This window comes from Cebidichthys violaceus, unplaced genomic scaffold (assembly GCF_023349555.1).
Source record: "Cebidichthys violaceus isolate CVI_PGR_0920_01 unplaced genomic scaffold, fCebVio1.0.p SCAF_22, whole genome shotgun sequence".
NCBI classification, from domain to species: Eukaryota; Metazoa; Chordata; class Actinopteri; order Perciformes; family Stichaeidae; genus Cebidichthys; species Cebidichthys violaceus.
In genome coordinates, this window is record NW_027176395.1 from 2366592 (window position 1) to 2386881 (window position 20290).

Genomic DNA, 20290 nt, shown 5'->3' on the forward strand with positions numbered 1-20290 from the left:
TGCATTAGATGTTTTTCAGGAAGTGCAGCAAGAGTTTTTCCAAGAAATCTAAAAGTCACACCAGCTAGAGCTGCAGGTTATGTCAACGTGACTCATAACAGATACAAGATTGTGTCTGGATAAAGAGTGGAGGGTAAGCAGCTTGGGAGTAAACTGAAAATGGCAAAATGGACGGAGGACACTGTTCCTTCAACATAAAGGTGAGGGGAATCGGGTCATGTGCTGCTAGCAGACCCTGAGGAAAACAGGAAAAATAAAAAAATAAAACTAAGATTAGAATCAGTAAGAAAAAATACATTAATATCCTGAGTGGTTTGATATCAGATGAAATCATCATTTAAACTGATGGCAGCTAATCTGACACACAAGACAGTTTATTGAAACATTAGTGACAGGATGCATCTGCCAGATGTCAGTCTTTGCCAAAGTGATCTCCCACAAACATCTGGCAGCAAGAAGGAAAGACTGCTTTTACATGTCATTAAAAGGTTTTAAGAAGGGTTCGTGTTGTACCGAGGACACAATGTTTTGGTCTCTTTTTTCAATAAGTATATAAAATGTTGAGGGATTTGCAAAATGTCTCTGTAGTGAAGTGAGTGACGCTTGTAAAGGTGGAGCTCATTTTCTGTCTTGTTCATCTGAAAAGTAAGTGATCAAATAAATGTTGTGGAGTAACAAAGTACAAAGGAAGCAATGTGTAAAGCGGCAGTAAATGGAAATACTCAAGTACAGCGCAAAGTCAGTAAATGTTACGCTCCACCATGCTGTCATGAGAGAAAAAGAGGAGAAGGGAGGAGAAGATGAAACAAATGTGGTGTTAATTGTGCAGAAATATTAACTTTTCATATCACACTTTGGCAAAAGGAAAGATGTTTATGTGGCAGTTGAATAAATGGGTCAGTGATGTACAAATAACCCACATTATGTAAACTGCAATGGAAAAAAAAAGTATTTTTTGAATCCCATTTCTTTTCCCGGGACTCCAGTTGGAATTTTGTGAGGGAGGGGAGGTGGGATTTGAGGAGGAGGGAAGTGGATGGAGGTCTGGCTCTCTGTCATCTCCACATAAACTGGCCGTGCTCCCCCCCCCTCCCCTCCTCACTCTGCAGCAGCAAACAAAGAGGAAGATGGAAAAGTCATTGTGCACGTTGGCTGCAGTGATTATTCTGGGTGGATTTTTAGACGCAGCGCTGACAGACGATACAACAACCGAGATTAATTCATTATTTAACAACACGACTGCAGCTGAGTCTGTCACTGTGCAGCCGCAGGATCGCAGCACAGACCGGCCGACTCCAACAGCAGCAAGGACAAAGTCATCCACCGCCGCTGTGAGGGAGGAACAGCTGCACACCAAAAACATCAGCCAAGACAGTGAAGAAGAAAACAATAAAGAAGAAGAAGAAGATGACAGCAAGACAAAAGAGAAGAGAACACAACTGGGTAGGACAAAACATTTACTTGGTTTGACTTTTTTTGGGAAGCTTTGGGAAGCCAAGAACACTTCAAGCTGATTAAAACCAATTATTAATGTTAAGTGTAATTAATAAATGATGCCTTCAGGGACCCACTGAGCTCCTGACTAGCTTTTTTTCTAAACCTGTGAAACAACAAATCAAGTAAAATCATTTCAGTGTGAGAAACAAAGATTTTAAATGAGCGATGAATTACTTTACATGATTTTGTTACATTAATGCTTCAGATATAATATTAGTGAAATCAAATATTACATTATCTTGGTGACTGTTTGCCACATTTACTGAATTCCCTAAAATATAATTTATTTTTATTTAATTGAAAGAGGCTGCATAATTACCTACGTTGGATATTTGTAGATTAAATAGTCATTTTATTCACGATTATTATTATTATTATTTTTGTCAGAAAATAGTGGGACACAGGGTCTACAAATTGTTTGTAAACAACATATTGCAAACAGTTTGAAACCAAAATGTATTCAGTTTTTTATCACAAAAGACGAAGAAAATCAGCAAAATATTCACGTTTAAGAAACTGGAGCGAGTGATTTCTTTTTGTGAGTGCAGATCAACTCACAGCTCTACACATGTTAAAGGGATTTGTCAGAATCAGAACCGTTTATTTGCTAAAGTAGGTTGCACATACAAGGAATTTGACATGGTCTTGTGCTAATGTAAACCTCCCTTAAACCAGACATTTTTATTCTGCTCCTCCTTAGATTGTAAAGATGTGGCAGTGAAAGCATCCCTTGACCTAAAGAGAACACATCTTAAAGAGAACTGTTTGATCCTGTCAGTACTCTTAGTGTTTGTGATTGATGGGGCTGTTATTGCTCCTTCCCAAACCCATAAAATACTCTGCAGCTGTAGCTCCGGTGGACATTTGACTTTCTTTTGGGCGTGAAGCCTCAACCTTGTCTCAAATTACATTCAAACCCTCCCCGGATTCGCTTATCTGCAGTTTCCTCTGCAGAGGGCCTCCAAGCTTCCACTGAACTGACCCGGGATGATTAGAGATATTCCGCAACCTCTAATTACATCAAACATGTGTTTGCTTACTCAGAGGAACCATGAGGGAGAGTTTTAACCCGTCAGCAGTCAGTCCCAGAGCTCTTTAAAGGTCAGCATCGCCACACAAGCACTAACCCACAGAGGCCTTGATCTCCCTCTCCCTTCCAGACTGCCCCCCTCTCGGCCTGGAGTCCCTGCGGGTCGATGACAGCCAGATCCAGGCGTCTTCCTACCAGCGGACGGGTCTGGGTCCTCACAGGGGGAGGCTGAATATCCAGGTGGGTCTAGATCTGGATCAAGCACAGAGTACAGTGAGCTGCTTCTTATGGACGTTTAGAGACATAGAATACCAGGAAACAGGAACTCATATAGGGAGAGTGTGTTTCCAGAAGAAGAAGTATCACTTCACCTGATTATGCTGAAGCTTTGGAGGGACTTCTTGTCTTTTGGAAAGATCCTGAGAGGTTTATAAGATGATCAGAAATAAATATTAGGTATTGAATACCATGATAACAGGGCTGCAATTAAGGATTATTATTTTTGTGGTCCAAAAGGTAATGTAAGACACAAGAAAAGTAGCAAATCTCGCATTTTTGCTTGAACAAGACTGAGAGTCTGGAGCCACTTAGGCACAGTGGTGCTATGAGCTAAATGCTAACATTTGCTAATTGCCACAAAGTACAGCAGAGGCTGATGGGAATGTAAATCGTTTTGTATTTGGTCAAAACTAATTAAACTTTTGACCTGACGGTGGTATTAGTAGATCATTAAATTTATTAAAAAGCATCCTCTGGGGACCGTGAATATCTGTAGAAAATGTCATAACAATCCATCCAAGATCAGTCCGGATCAAAACAACAGATTGTCACATTTCAGTATGAGTGGTTCGTTGTTGATGTTTTGAATTATAAAGATGTACAAATTAACAAACAAAATAGTATGTCCTTACCCCTTCAGTGTAATTCACATATTTTCTGTTGCATAAAATATAAAATAAAGTAACTCTCCATCTGTTTTTCCCCCTCTGCTTTTGTTGGCATGTAAAATGAATAAAAAGAGAAAGTGCTCTTGTTGAGTTTCTTGAAAACTAAATAATCTGTAAGAGCCAGCAGTCCTATCCCACATCCCCACCCCCTCTCTTGTTCTGCAGTCTGAAAGCAGTTATTTTAAACTCAGGATCAACACCGGAATCTTATGCAATGGATTCTGCAGTGTTCAATGTGTAACATGTGTTTTCAGTCTGGCATCGAGGACGGAGACCTGTACGACGGAGCCTGGTGTGCAGAGTATAAGGACCGGCACCAGTGGCTAGAGGTGGACGCCCTCCACCCCACCCTGTTCACTGGAGTCATCCTGCAGGGACGAAACTCCATCTGGAGGTCAGGTATCAGGGTTAAAAAGGCTTTGTTCCAAAAAAGTTGATTTAAAACTGCTGCTAAAACACACAAAAAAAGACTGGTTATACAAGTAAGAGCACAATGTGCTTCCGCTGCATTAAAGTCTGCATATTAAAATATATTTCTTGATCTTTGTTACAGTTGGGACTGGGTCCACACCTACAAAGTCCAGCTGAGCAACGACTCTGAGAGCTGGGAAACCTGCATGAATGGGACAGAAGAAGCGGTATTAACACGTTTTTTTTTGTTGTGTGTTCTCTAACATAGAGGAATGTACAGTATCTACCGTGACCACGGGACCTCCTACTGATGGAAAACAGATTTCCAAGAGTTTGTGCCAAAGTGAAATATGTACCGTGACCTAAAAAGTAAATTACTCTTACAGAGGAAGAGAGAAAACAGAGTACAGCAAGAAACTGAAACTAGTTGGCATTATAACAGTATAGCTTTTGTATATTAGAAATACTTTTTCTCATATGTCAGTTGCCAAATAGTGCCTCGACAACAAAGATCTAAATGTGCATTGAAACTAAAACAGTGATGGAGGCTGCAACATGCAGATGGAAACACCTAGAAATTGAAGGTTTGATCCAAACCTGCAACTTGTTTGCAGTTTTTTTGAACATCTGATCTCTTACTAAGGAGCTGGTGGTTAATAAAACAATATTTGATGTTTTTATTTTAAGGTTATCTCTTCTGCCGTGAGGTTGTGTTCTCAGTCCTGTTTGTTGTCTGTTATCTCAAATACCTTTTATCAGATTTCAGTCAGACGTGAGCGAAAGTTATCTCAAGAGTCAACAAACAGCCCCGTTTTGAATATTTTCAATCTTTTATGAGCTACTGCACTGCATACTAAACTATTGGACAACTGAAACTTTTGACCTGGTGATTGAGAATCACCAAAGTCATTGGGATTCATCCTCTGGGGACCACGAATATCGGCACTGCAATCCATCCCGTAGCTGTTTTAGACTGCTAAGAATGTCTAATTCTGTTATTCTATGTTAAAATAACAACAATGCACATCTGCAAGGGGATCCTAACATGTTCAACCCTATGTGATGCCACATTGAATTGTACAGATATTTGAAGGAAACCAGAATCCAGAGGCCCCGGTGCTCGGACTCCTTCTTGTTCCCACCATCGCCCGATTCATCCGCATCAACCCTCAGACCTGGTACTTGAACGGCAGCATCTGCCTCAGGGCTGAGATACTCGGCTGTCGGGTCGACGGTAGGCCGCAGCGTGAAGCTACACAGTGTGTTTTGTCCGTTTTCTTTAAAGGCTAGGTTGTCTTTCAGGAAGTCAATGTGCTCTTTCTTCCCTCGTAGATCCAACAGACAACTTCTACTCAGAGCAAGAACCAGGATCAGAAGACGCTCTGGACTTCAGACAGCACAACTACAAGGAGATGAGAAAGGTTGGAGTGTGATGACCGGCTGCAGGGCCACACATGCGTGATGAGCAACTTTGGTTTCCTGGAAAGCTGATTCCAAAGTTTTTACTCAGACTCTTAACAGTTTGCAGATTTCCTCACAGTTCAGATTTAACCGTTTGGTGACTTTTAGTCAAACTTGTCTTCTTAACACCAGAGTTGGAATGTAACCCAAGTACATTTACTCAGGTACACATTTAAGGTACTTCTACTTCATTACATTTCAGAGGGAAATATTGCACTTTTTAATCCACTACATTCGTCAGCTTTAGTTACTTTACAAATTAAGTAATTCAATGAATTAAACGTTGTTAATGTATCACTTTGGGCTCTGGGTGATTGAACTTTTTTCTTTATTTCTAAACAACACTTCCTCCACCACTGTTCTTGACCCCGAAGCTCATGAAGTCTGTGACAGAGGAGTGTCCGGACATCACCCGCATCTACACCATCGGGAAGAGCTACTTGGGCCTCAAACTGTACGTCATGGAGATCTCAGATAACCCCGGCAAACATGAACTAGGTAAGAGTGCTTTGACTCTTCTTCTACGAGTTGAAACCTCAAAAGTCTGAAGTATCTGGACCAGAGTTCATCGTGTTCCTCTGGTTATCCTGAGTTTAGCTGCTCAGGGGCCCAGTTCAACATCCTCCGGTGTTTATACAGACTTTTTTTTTCTGCAGCAACACACAGGGAGGCTTGGGTGTCTTATAGAGAAGGCCTCCCTCATATAAACAAACCGTTTGAAATCGGAGACGGCACTCTCTCCACCAAACAAGACAGATTTCCTTTGTGATGTTTTCAGATGCAGGAATCTCTACATCTGCCAAAAAAGCTTAAATGAATTCAGTGGAGGGCAGCTTTTCTTTCTTTCTTCTCAGGCAACAGATTTCAAAACTGCTTCACATCCAAGAGGAAGTCTAGCGTCCAATTCAAGAGGAAAATTGGCTCTTTTTTTTTCCATTTCTGTGCTGATTTTGGTTCTTTTGGAAGTCTCAGCTTTAAGAATGCCAGACATCAAGTCTGGCCAATCCATGTATGAGTATTAGCAAAGTGCGGTCACAGTGTTCCCTAACACAATACAAACAAGATGTGCTCCTGATGTGGCTCTGGGATTTAACTTTGACCTACTGAATACAATCAAAATGTCAGATGCTTCATGTGTAGTGTGACTCAAGTTGATGTTGAGCCCAGATAAATACCTCCACATTTGACTTGCTTAGCAAGTAAAACGACTCCTTGAATTTCCCTCTTGGCAGGGGAGCCTGAGTTTCGCTACGTGGCCGGGATGCACGGGAACGAGGCTCTGGGCCGAGAGCTCGTCCTCAACCTCATGCAGTACTTGTGCAGAGAATACAAGAAGGGCAACCAGCGCGTCGTTCGGCTGGTGACCGAGACTCGAATCCACCTCCTGCCCTCCATGAACCCTGACGGATACGAAGAAGCTTATGAGAAGGTGGGCGATGTCAAAGTGACTGTGTGCAGGATTAACAGACATGTTTTCTTGTAGGAGTGAGGGCAGATCTGCTTCCTTTGTATTTTCTGGGTTGGACTGCAGGTTGGGTTTGGTCGATCAGGGACGGTGGATAAAAAGGATTGGTATCATTTTTCAAATTCACAGATTAGCCTGATGGAGACGCTGACTAAAAACAGCCAAAATTCCTACTAGAACTAATTTAAACTCACATGCTTTGACTAAAATGCTGGCGTTGCTAATTTGTGCACTCTGTTGTAGAAACGTTTTATTATAAGTATGTGGTAGGATCATCACAATCCAGGAAAGGAGAAGAGGGAAAGGCAGCCCAAATTGTACAGAAGAGATACTTCCTGTTTACCAGGAAGTTGAAGTTCCCCATTTCATCGAGCATTTAAGAAAACTACAGGTGATGGAATAATTGTCTAAATGTCCCCGTTTCTCACCGATCTGCTGCAGGGCTCTGAGCTGGCCGGCTGGGCCGACGGACGATACACCTTTGAAGGAATCGACCTGAATCACAACTTCCCAGACCTGAACAACATCATGTGGGACGCCCAAGAGACGGCGGCGGATAAATCTAAAGTCCCCAACCACTACATCCCCATCCCAGAGTACTACACTAAAGAAGACGCCATGGTGAGGACATGGGGTGTAGGGGAGAGGAGAGGAATTTAAAACTTCATCAATATGAGTATTTCAATCTTTTATGGCCAGATATAAAAGCTTAGGAGAGTCCTGGTCAAAATCACAAACCAGCCCTGAGCAGAAATAAAACCACTCTAAATAAACTACTCAAAAAGAAAAGTTACAGTGTGTAACCTTCCCTCGTTTCTGACCTTAACATACAGAATAACACACGAGAGGAGGAACTAGAGCCTGAGCTTATATTAACGCATTCAATCAGTTACACATTCAACTATGGCCAGTGTAACAGTAAACAATATTATTCAATGAGGCATTTGAGCATCTAGGAATTTAGTTAGAGCAAAGTGTAGGATGTGGAAAAATCCATCACAGTGGCGCCATCTAGTGGCATTATTAAGAACGACAGTGTGGCAGACAGCAGCGCTGTAAAAGACTAGAATCACCAAAACTTTCCGGTATAAACCAAGGAAGGACTTCAAAAACAGACTTTCAAACTTCAGAAGAGGTTTGAAAGAAATACAGAGTAGTGCACCGAAGGACCAAATTCTACTACTTTGTTTAAGAGTGTGTGGACAGTTTTGAGAAAAGGAAAGCCGAGGTTTCACTAGTGGCCTCTAAAAATTTGCCTCCAGATGTACAGTAAAAATATCACCAAATTTCAATATATTCACCTCAAAAGTATTCTTATTGTCCTTTTTAGTTACTGGTAGGGCTTTCATTGGAGAATCTTAGCCTACCATCCTACATGTTCAGCTTGTAGATGGTAAAACACAGGAGGTTGTTAAGGCAGAGATGACTATCCTGTGACTGAACATTGAGAGGACGAAGAACAGAGCGCCGCATGTATGACATAACAAATCTAACCCAGATTGTCCATCCCTCCCAGGTTGCACCAGTGACGCGAGCCGTCATCAACTGGATGCAGGACATCCCCTTCGTGCTCAGTGCGAACCTCCACGGGGGAGAAGTGGTGGTCGTGTACCCCTTCGACTGCACGCGGGACTGGGCCCCTCAGGAGGACACCCCCACGGCGGACAACGCTTTCTTCCGATGGCTGGCCACCGTCTACGCCTCGACTAACCTGGCGATGTCCAACCCCAACCGCCGCATCTGCCACTACGAGGACTTCCAGTCACACAACAACATCATCAACGGCGGAGCCTGGCACACCGTCCCCGGCAGTGAGTCCCCTGTTTGAATGACGAAAGTCATCATTTTGAAATTGAACTATGTGGACACCATCCTTACGAAACTAAGATTAAAGTGGTTAAACCCTTAAATCACCATCAGGCAAGAAGGGACAAGAACCAAATGCAGACATCTATTATTACAAGGACAGTGAAAGAAGAACAGTGAAGATACAAAAGCTTACTGGCATGGGTAGGGAGCAAGAAGTGCACAGGTGAACAGGACTGGAGCAGGGTACGGGTATAGGTTCAGGTTCAGGTTCAGGTTCAGGTTCAGGTTCCAGGGTTCAGGTGGCTGGAACAGAAGGACACAATGCAACACTGACAACCTGGGACTGACTGGGGAAATGGGGCTGGCGTAAGTTCTGACGGGATGCTTAGTGAAATGAGACACAGGTGAGCAGGTGGATGTGGGACTCGGGTCACTGGGACAGGTGGAAAAAGTCTGAGGGCATCTGGTGGACGGGTAGAGAATAGCAGTGACGGAACAGCTGGACAGAGAGACAACAAGTATGTGCTGCCTGATGAGATAAACAACAGTAAACCAACTCATTGTATGTACATCGTCTGAAATACTGAAGTGTGTCTTAAGGTCTACAATTTAGGGATTTATTGCCCCTGGTGTCTGTGAATGTTACATTTACTGAAACAGTATTTTTCTCTTGTGCACTGAGCTCACCTGAAAAAGAACAAAAATTGCTTTTTGCATTAATAAAAATAATAGACTAAAATGTTAATCTTCCCAAACAGCTATTTTTCAAAAACTGTTTGGTCTTCCTATACTCATTGTTTACATGCTTGTCTGTCTTTTCTGCAGGTATGAATGACTTCAGTTACATGCACACCAACTGCTTCGAGGTGACGGTGGAGTTGTCCTGTGATAAGTTCCCTCACGTCAGTGAGCTTCCCATCGAGTGGGAGAACAACAAGGAGTCTCTGCTGATTTACATGGAGCAGGTCAGTCGGTCTGCGTCTACAGCATCTGCGCGAAGAAAACGACACGAGTGGTCGGCTGCAGCAGCTTTTTAAAATCCAGCGGTTATTTGTGCCTTAGTCTTCTCTTTGGAGCCTCACGGTGCAGCGTTTCCTCTTCACTCAGGTTCACAGAGGCATCAAGGGTGTGGTCAGGGACAAGCTGACCAGACAGGGAATAGCAGACGCTGTAATCAAGGTGGAGGACCACGAACACGACATCCGATCAGGTAACACACTCAATTTTATATTTTAAATGCAATATTAATGCAGAAAATGGCTTTAACTAACGGTAACTGTGTCTAGAAGTGGAAAGTGGAAATCTCTGGGCAATTACAGATTCATAAATATTTTTTGACAACTTCAATTAACCACATGGATATATTTCTAGAAGTAATAATAAAGTAAACACAAAGAGTTTGGGGTTTATTTTGCTATGTGCTCGTTTATTCCTCTTATTCTTGTGAACAATTTACCAAATTTTGGCAACATTGAGATGACAAAAAGGAATCACTCTCCGTCTCTCCACCAGTAGGAAGTCACTAACTTGCATTTTGCAACTTTTAAATGCATTTTGGCTGTGGAGACGGTACAATAAGTCTTCGTTTTTGTCTGATTTTTATTCCCTCAGCTACTGACGGGGACTACTGGCGTCTACTGAACCCGGGCGAGTACAAGGTGATGGTCTGGGCCCAGGGTTACTACCCGTCCATGCGACGGTGCCGCGTTGGAATGGAGCCACATGCCACCATCTGTGACTTCACCCTGACCAAAACGCCCATTCAGAGGCTGAAGGAGATCCGGGCCAAAGGAGGGAAGATCCCCCAGGACCTTCAGCTGCGTCTTCGCGCTCTGAGGCTCCGCAAGCTTCGCGCCAGCACCAAGGCCATCAACCAGCGCAGGGAGAGTCAGCGGCTGAGGCAGGCGAGGAAAGCCCGGTCCTCCGGAGCCCAGAGAGCATGAGAGAGAGAGAGAGACGGGGACGGGGGGCTGAAGAAGCCTCAGAGATGAGCTGGATTACTGGCTCAGGAAGTTCAGCTTAAACGGAGAATAGTGACACGTTCCTACTAGAGAGGATCCTATTAAAGGGTCAGTTCACCCAATTCTCAAAAATATATTTCTTCTGCATAAAGGCATGCAGTCGTATGTGGTGAAGTGTCTGCCCCTAAGATTTGTATGTGCCAATCACAACTTTAAATATTAAAGAAAAACACAGCGACGTATTTGGGTGTACTGACCCTTTAAGGCAGATTGAACCACGACAGCCACACAAACTCTTACAGACATTGACAGGATATTTAAAAAGCAGGTTTTATACACAGGAAGAAAGATACAAACGGACACAAACGTTTTGAAGGATTATGGACATCTTCACATTTATAGACAGGCATCATTGAATGTTAAAGTTTGAATTCACTTTTCTTTTTTTTTGTTTTGCACAAGAACTGTTTCATTCGACATTATAGCTGATGACGCCGTAGTGTCTGTTGACGACTGAGTGTGAGTGTCAGCTGGTCTGATATGTGACATGTTTTATTGTTTTTTTCTAACAGCGTGTCTGTTTTTATTTGTTTGACTGAAGTCCAACAGGACCAAAAAAAAAAAAATCTCAAATAAATATGACTTATTTGTCTTAATCTATATTCTCGCGTGTAGATCTGAACCAAGGGTGAAGAAAAAGTAGAAGAACAGCCTGGAAGTGAAAGAAGCTGCGAGAACAGAGGATCCCATAAAAACAAAAACGAGGGGTCACAAGATGATTGACAGAGCAAAGAAACAAGACAAAGTGCTGATGCAGATATAATGTTTACACTGTGGGCCATGAATATCTGTACCAAATGTCATGCCGATCCTTCCAATAGGCGTTGAGATATTTCAGTATGGAACCAACTTTGCCCTCCGTAGAGCCTTGCCGCTAGCATTGCTAAAAACAAGATTGGTATACAAAATGTTGTTTTTATTTCATCTGATTTTGACAAGTTCAACCAGTATGGGATTGTCTTATTAGAATAAGGGCTGATGAAGTGACAGTAGTTATTAATTCAAAAGACAAAAGCAAAAATGAGAAGAAAGATTTCTTTTCCTTCTGAATTTGTAAATCATCTCGTGACCCCCTGAGGGGGCCAGGACCCCTATGTTTGGGGACCACTGGTTGAGTTTGACCGCCATCTAGTGGTGGATTCTCAGCACTTCACGTGTGGAGCTAAGAACAGAAATACTAAACTCAAACAGTCAGCAGTGCAAAAGAAGCTAACCTTTTTATTTCAGTGACAATAAGTACCATTTTAGTATCGTTGTTGGGATCACTTGCCATTTAGGGAACAACGGTGCGAGCAATTCATAACAAGTGTTCGTCTCTTGTCCACCCCTCCTCCAGCTGTGTTCCGTTTAGGTGACAGTGCACAGGTAACGCCAGAACTACCGACAACATTCAGTTAATCCACACAACAGAACGCAGGTTAAAACCCAGAACAGGAGTGAAAAACAAGAACAAGGAACACATTCATAAAAATGAACCCGGTTATTAGTTGCTATACCTGAAGTGAAAATGGCAGATAAGACACTTCTCTCCAAAGAGCGTGTGATTTTTTTTAGTGAAATAAAAGCAGCATTGATACAGCATGGTCGGTCCTTTAACATTCAGCTCAGTCAATTTAATATATATAACTGCGATAAATGTCAATTTAAATCATTCAAGAGTGTTCGTTAATGTCTGTAACTTGGGAATTGAGTTGTTTCAGAGAAAGGGGAAAGTCCTTGGAATTGACTGAACTGAAAGTGAAATGAACTCCATTTGTTACTGAAATACACACATTTTAACAGCAGTTTAACTGAGGTACAAAGTGTTAAAAGCGTCCTTCCTCATCACGAACAGGACACGTTGAGAGCTGGGAAATATCAATATTAGTTTAATCTGCATTATGAGGTTTTTTTTCTTTACTTCAAATCTAAAGTTATTAATCTTTTTTCTTTTTTTTACATTTTAGGGAATACGCCTCATCAGGAGAGAAGATTGATAGTGATAATATAGCTTCGTGCAGCTAGCAGCCGGTTAGCTTAGCTTAGCTAGCAGCCGGTTAGCTTAGCTTAGGACAAAGTGGAAACAGCTAGCCTGGCTCTGTCTAACCGCAACAAAACCCAACTCCCAACACATCTTAATGCCGTTTACAGGGTTATATCCCGGACTATTACTGTATTAAAGTTTATTTCCAACGAATTCGAATTTTTAGTTAAACACTTCTTTTAATACGGACAACACTTTACTGTTGGGCTGAACCAGGATGGCCGTTTCCCCCGTCTTTTTACAAAGCAAGCTAAGTCAAGCTAACAGGCTGCTAGCTGTAGCATTAGTTATATTCAAAGAAAGGTCCAATGCGTCCATCTAAGAGTATTTCCCAAAAAATATTTAACAATTCAAGCTTTTGCCACATGTAAAGACACAAAAAAAAAAAAAATCCATAACAGCAGATGTTCACTTTTAGTTCTCAGCTCACAATCACACTACAGAGAAGCACTGCCTTGTCCAAGCAAAACATATTTTGGCATCTGACAGTTCCACACAGAGCATCACCCTGGCATAAATAAGAAAGGTGAATCTTCATAAAGGCGTGTATGCATAGTAGTATACGCTAACGTCTATTTTTTTTTCTTTACGTAATATCTATTCTGCAGTCAGTCAGTCAGTAAGATGTGACATCCATGCGTGTGCTCGGCTCTTACAGCAGCTATACTACACTGGTTGGAAACATCAACGCAACAATTTGCCGATACTAGTCAAAGCAATCCATTCGGTCCTCGGAGAGAGGAAAAAAAACCTGATTGGTCACCTTTAGGACAACACTGAACATGAGAAACTGGATGTGATGCAAGGGGAGGAAAGAAAAATCAAAACACTGACGTGGATCAACACTCCAAAAACCAACGTAATGAGGTACAAGAGCAAAAATCAAGTTTCTTGGCAACACTTCATCCTATAAAAGGTTAAACGAACAATGCTGAGGCAACCTCTTGGCCAAAAAGTCAGCAAGCTGTTAAATTAAAGGATGAGGCTGGCAATATTCTTACAGTCAATAAACCTCACGAAAAGACCCAAAACACTCCAACGTTGTCTGCTTTAACCAAACACTGATATCTGATTCCTTTGTGCCATGGAGCTCAATTGCTGCTCAGCTGCACTGACTGTCAGGTCCCTTCATTTCTATGGACATTGACGTTTTTATATTAATCCTCCATCCTGCTGCTGGTAACCCTCACTAGAACACTTGTTGTGTGTTACTCCGCAGCTGAAAGTAGTCCCCAACAAAGAGTAAGGTTTGCTACAAACTACAGCAGCCAGCATGGTCAGGAAACTACCGAGCTTTTACATTTTTTGTATTAAACTATGTATTTCTTTTCTTTTCTTTTTTTTAAAGGTTTACGTCTTCAGTAAGAACCAATGGGCTTCAGGCTGAGTGCCACAGAATAATGCCAGCCTCATCTTTAAGGGAAGAAATGTGTAATTGCAAAAAGAATTTCCTTCGCAAAAGTATGACATTCTTGCAAAAGTGTTTTGCACAGAAAGTGGAGTTGAATAATGGTGGGATACTTTGAAAGCTGAGGAAATGACAGCAGCTGGACTTTTCTATTGTCCAGACAGCGTAAAGTGTCCATTCACAGGCTTAAGATAAAAACACACTAACTGTGAAGGGAAATAAGAAGCGAGTCCAACGCAGCTAATCCTAAACGATGGCAAACAGTGAAACGTGTAGAATCAAACGAACACCGTGAACAACAAGTGCCGACATTAACACGCCAATAAAACCACTAAAAAGCTAAACCACTAAAGACCATGAAAGGCGGAAAAACGGCGTGGAGACGGAAAACGAAGAGAAACAGGCGGGTGAAGGCGTTGATGATGATGATGATGATGATGAGGTCCTTGTAGAAAGATTGTATGAGCAGAGAAGCAGCACCTGTGAAGAAGGCATGAGCAGAGCGGAGCAAGAAGAGCAACGGCGGCGCAGACGACGGACGCAAGCGCCTCCTTTTCTCGTTCGTCTCGTCGGTTGGATTAATATCCGTCTGTTTGTTTGCATCCTTAGTGTTTCTGTCCCGAGACGGCAACATCTGGATGTGTCGAGTCTCAAAATAAGTTTTCTACTGCTTTAGAGACCAAAAATCAATCTTTAGTATGAAAAAGAATGTTGCAAGTTTGGACTTCCAACACGCTCCTCAGTCAGTCCAACAAAGCCCCGGATGTCCGCTGTCCTTCCTTTCCTTGACATTCAGGGTCAGAGAGGCTTAAAGATTGAACTCGCTCCTGCAGCCGGGTCAAGGCCGAAGACTTCTTCTTCTGTTTCGATTTGACTTTCCTTTCAGGTGTCGGCTGACAGCTCCGTCCCAAACAAACGCAGTCTGTTTCACAGCTGCAGACCTGGGTTTAGGAAGTGCTTCAAATATATATATATATTTTTTTGTCCTTTTTTTTGGGTACCAGATGGGTGGAGTTTTCCCAAAACAGATTGTCTGGCAGAGGGTCCAGAGAAATCACAAAATTCCAGTCGTACCACATGTCAGAATATTTGAAAATATCTGCATGCAGTAAATCCCACCCAGCTGGTCCACTTGAGCACTTTAAAACAAATGCTAGGAAATGTTCATCAGGGTTTCTAAAGGTGCAGATCGATTGAAAATGTTAAATTACTTCGATGGTTTTTGATATAATTTATAACAAAGGATAGCAGGAAGGCCATATTACTAATTATTAGATATAGTCTTTGTGCAGCAGATTTCTGCATATCTTATATGCTTGGAGTTTATAATCATAGAAAAGTGTTGTGGGACGTTTCTGCAGGAACCCTGATGAGCACTTCTTCACCCAGGTCTGCAGCGCGTCGTTTCTCTAAAACTTGGGCTGGTAAAGGGCGACGCGTCCGCTGAGGCAGCCCGAGGCCAGCTGGCAGTGCGTCGGGGAGAACTTGGTGGTGAGCACCACGTCGCTGTGCGAGTAGATGGAGCGGATCTCCCTGAGGCAGCTGGTCTGGACGGGCATGCAGTCGACCAGCTCGCCGCAGTTCTCGTCGAAGGCCAGCAGGCGGACGCCGTAGCCGTACGGGGAGCAGATGAGCCGTCCGTCCGGGCTGAAGCACAGCTCTTTGATGTAGCCCCTGCCGACGTTGGCCTCCTCGATGTAGTGGGTGAGGCGGAGGGAGCAGCGGGGGGACACCAGCGGGCGGGTGGGCGCTCCCTCCTGGAACTCATACACACACGTCCACTGGGGGAGAGAAGACGGAGACGCAGGTTTAGATGAAGTCCACGTCTCACACCGGAGACCGTTCGTCACCGCAGAGAGACTTGGTCCGGGCGTCGCAGTGACAACAACAGAACCATTAGTGGCTTTCTGCTGGTGGTGAGACACCAATTCACATAATCATACAACAGCAAGAGCTGCAAGGTTTGCTCTCATGTTTTCTTGGTGGTCTTGTTTGAGACAAACTCACACCAGGTCTGAGGTTCAATGCAAATGATGCAATGATGTTTTGACAGAATGAGCTGCTATAAATCTACTGACTTGTTATTTATTATTAAAATAATAAAACCAGAAAGTCTTCAAAATGAACAGGAACCAAGAGTAAACCTTTTTAAACTTAAAAAAACGAAAGAAAAAAAGCATTAAACTTAATTCCAATTGTCATCAACAACACATCATAAAATAAAATAAATATATAGATATCTGTAAATCCCTATAATAAGTTATTATAGGGTGGCTTGTGTTTAGAAAATGATCCTTTGTGAACTTTGATTTCTTTTGTTAAAAAGAAGAGTTTTGTAGTAAGACGTGTTTATGTAAGGTATTATTTTTAAAGTATTGTTAAGGTCTTTGAACCAAATCTCAGGTATTGCATCGACACAAGTGTCAAAAACTACACTATTCAGCCCCACTGGTTTTTTTTTCATTTTATATATATATATATATATATATATATATATATATATATATATATATATATATGGTGCAGTGTGACATTTGCCAGGTTCCAAGTAATGATGATGCACTAACTGATGTCATAAATTACATCATCGTTAATCTAATTCTGCTTCCAGGTCTATAAAACATGAAGATGATGACATGCAGCGAGGCGATTTATTCAACTAAACTGAGGATCACATCTATAAAGCAGATGTGAGGTAACGGGTGTTTCTGTTCCCCACCTCCTGGTCGTCCATGTTGCTGGAGCAGCGGATGAGCGTGGCCCAGCCCTTCGGGTGGAGCTGCAGGGAGGTGATGCAGTTCCCTCGGTCTCTCTCTCCAGGGATCTCTGGAGTCAAGACCTCCAGGCTGTTTCTCGGAGAAAGACCTGCGAGAGCAAAGTTAATTTAGTTTATAGTCTTCGTCTTTATTACTTCGGCGGGGCCTCGGGTGACATCTATTATTCAGTTTTACGCCGTAGTTTGCTCTGACCTTCTCGAGGAGGGTGGATCTTGCTGGAGTCATTTCCCTGGCGAGGAGTTCCAGCTGACCTGGAGGCAGACGTGCCTCCATCTACGGAATCACAACAGGGTCAGAAATCAGTTTATTCAATCTGGAATCAACAGTAACGTTCACTTTTAATCACCATTTACACGATAATAATGACAAACGAGTGGTCTTAAAACTGCTTAATTCATTTGTGCAATATTTTGGTCCCCCGATTAGACCAAAATATGTACAAAATATGTTCAGTTGTCATATTTTGTTGATGGAACAAGACTCGTTGGTGCGAGTAGATCCTGGTACGAAACACACAGGCATCGCAGCTTCAGCAACTGTGTAGTTTTTCTAATTACATATTTTCTCAGTCTTATACTTCAAAATGTAACTTTCTTGCTGTTAAAATTGGCAAACATATGTGTAATTCATGGCACATTTCAAAACGGGATAAAACAATTATTTGTGAACTATTTTACAATAAAAATGTTTTGGAAGAAGATTACCGACGCTGCCTTTAAGTCTTAATAAACTAATCAAATTATCAAAGAATTGCTTCACGTAGCCAAAGATATTATGGAGACAAAGAGGAATCTGAGAGGTTGTGTTGGCGAGAAAAGGTCAAACACGAGTGAAATGAATATATGACATGAGGGCAGAATGTATAAACTGTTCTGTGTTCAGGGAGACTGTGGTCTGACCTGAGCTGAGGGGCGTCCGTCGCGCTCGCAGCATGCGGTAGCTGCCCACCTCCAGGGACTGGGTGAGGTCCAGGTCGTGGAGGATGAGCAGGTACCCCGAGGAGGTGGAGATGAGCATCTTGGAACAGTCGGGCGTCAGACGCATCCTCATCAGGTACCGGGTGTGGAAGAACTTTTTGTGCGGGCAGCCGTCTTCTGTAAACCTGCAGGGGGGGGGGGGGGGGGCAGTGACAGAAGGTTTGATGGCGTCAATATTTAAGTGTAAATCAGGACTTCAAAAACGAGTGCTTTGGATCAAGACAAACTGAAGCTGCTTGTCTAGAGTTAGAGAAACTAAAAAAATGAATGGTCAAATTGAATTCTCGGCCCACACAACTACACAGACCTGTTGGTGTCCCACGTGATGACGTTGCCGTCGAAGCCGGACGTGACGAGGAGACGGGTGTTGGTGTCGTACTCGATGTTCTTCACCCAGCTGGCGTGGCCGTGCAGCGAGCAAACCTTTGAGTTCAGCTTACGGAGATCCCATAATGCAATGGTGGTGTCGTCAGAGCAGGTGGCGAACAAACGATTGTCCAAAAACCTGCATGGGGGGGGCACACATAGTGAAGGGATCATTGGACATGAATCAAGACATTCAAAAGGAGCTTTATTCTAACGTAGTTGACCACCCGGATTCTTTTTGCTTGGTCCCCCTCTGTGGGTTAAAAAACCCTCCCTGGATGATTTACAGTTTGAGAAAAGCACCTTATGTTGTTGACGCAGTCCTCGTGGGCCTCCGTCAGGGTTTTAATGTGTGTGGACGAGATGGGATCGAACAGCAGGACTTCAGTCTGCTCGCAGGCCACAGTCAGCACAGACCTGAGCAGACGAATCAGAGTCTTTGTGAACAATATTCTTATTATGCTTCTCAACACACAGACAGCTCCAACAATACAACTTCTAACTCAGATCAAACACATATGATGTACATAGATAACGGCACAGAAATGTAGTGTGGAAGTATTAATGGGGACGCATCATAGTATCTATGTATATATGAATGTAGAAGGGGGAAAACATATTTGTTGTTGCAGTTGACAGCGATGCAGCAGAGAAACATCTGGAGAGAAAAATAGGAAAATCAATAATCATTTTATAGAATTAAATAAGATAAATAACGATTCCTTCTTATAACCCAAGAATGTCAGATTACCAATTTTCATTATTGCATAATATTCATTTTAATACAATATGAGTAAGTCCTTTACCAGAATGTTTACAGACGGATGTCCAAGACCACAAATCTTCACTATTTTACATTTTAAATGAACTGAAATTTACTTAATGACTGTCGTGCAAAAGCTCTGTGTACCAAAAAGTTGTATTGCATGTGAATAATGTTATTAAAATTGTGTCATAACATGAGATCAGTTGTGCAGAATGAGCATGCGTTCTGTCCTGCTGTCACAATCAGCCCACAAACAAAGCAGACCCGGACTGCACAGCTTGACCTGGTTCCACTGCAGGATTTACTTCCTACGTCTGCCGCCTGGTCACCGAGGCTTAACCCACGTTGTCATCAGTTCACTGTGAGCGGCTTTTGTTTTGAGGATTTTCAAACTTAGAACTTAATATTTAATATGTTTCAACATAAATATCAACCAGTGGGCTTTCCTACACAAGCGGTCCTTGGATGCCTCAGGTGTCCAGAGACACGAGGATGGATCTGACGAAGCAATTCAAGCACTTTCCAGACAATCTACCCATTAAGTGCGCTGTTTAACGTGTCAATAGTGAGAACCCTTTGAACATGATCTCCGGGTGAAAAGGCCTCACGTGTGGAGGTGTTGTCTTACCCATCCGGAGAGTACTCCAGGTTGAACACCGCTCCGTGTGTCTGCGTGCTCAGGTTGACAGACTCCGCAGCCGGATTCATCGAGCAGTACAAACTGGTCATTGTCCTGAAGTTTTCCCTAGCTGGGTCCACAAACACCCCTCGCCTTATAGTCCTGCTTTGCAGCCAGGAGAACAGGGTATTCCCCCTGCGGATGACCGCGTTGGAGCCCTCGCCGCTGGAGCCCGTCTGCTGCTGCGGCGGCGGCGCGGCGGGCGGTTCGCAGCGGGGCTCTCGCTCCTCCGACCCCGGAGACCTCGCTCTGCGCTCCGGCCTAATCCCGCTGCTGCCCGGTGGAGAGGGAGAAACCCTCGGAGCGATTTCATCCTCCACGTCCGAGTCGTCGATGTCGGGGTCCTCCTCTTTGTCGCCGCCGCTGTTGTTGGGCCTGTCCTGCGACTCGTCCGCGTCCTCGCTGTCGCTCTGATGCTCCGAGCTCATTGTAGCTACTTCGGCGTCCAACACAGCCGTCTGTGTTTCAGCGAAAAGTTGCCCGACTCCGGTCACCTACCGAGCATGAAACCGTGTCTTCTTTCCACCCGTTTATGGTGCCATGGCGGTGGATTTTTAGCTGCATAGGTTCCGTTCAAATTGTATTTTGTCAGGCTTGGCAGCGCCTTAACTGCGCGCGTCAACACAAACACGGTTAACTTAAACGCGACCGGA

At 43.2% G+C, this 20290-nt stretch overlaps 2 protein-coding genes across 2 annotated transcripts; one reads left to right on the forward strand and one right to left on the reverse strand.

The window, feature by feature from the left end:
* The first annotated feature begins 1088 nt into the window (after positions 1-1088).
* Positions 1089-11241, forward strand: cpxm1a (carboxypeptidase X (M14 family), member 1a). The gene is made up of 13 exons (XM_068717615.1): positions 1089-1443; positions 2658-2767; positions 3729-3868; positions 4028-4112; positions 4969-5119; positions 5218-5306; positions 5721-5844; positions 6579-6775; positions 7253-7432; positions 8328-8622; positions 9446-9585; positions 9728-9830; positions 10232-11241. Exons 1-13 carry the CDS (start codon positions 1128-1130, stop codon positions 10561-10563), a joined length of 2262 nt encoding a protein of 753 aa, XP_068573716.1. The 5' UTR covers positions 1089-1127; the 3' UTR covers positions 10564-11241.
* A 593-nt stretch (positions 11242-11834) lies between these two features.
* On the reverse strand, positions 11835-20247 carry wdr32 (WD repeat domain 32). Its single transcript, XM_068717616.1, has 7 exons — positions 19587-20247; positions 18496-18609; positions 18134-18331; positions 17749-17951; positions 17042-17122; positions 16792-16937; positions 11835-15853 (listed from the first exon to the last, which is right to left on the reverse strand). The coding sequence occupies exons 1-7, from the start codon at positions 20063-20065 to the stop codon at positions 15482-15484; spliced, it is 1593 nt and encodes a 530-aa protein (XP_068573717.1). The 5' UTR covers positions 20066-20247; the 3' UTR covers positions 11835-15481.
* Between the last annotated feature and the right edge of the window lie 43 nt (positions 20248-20290).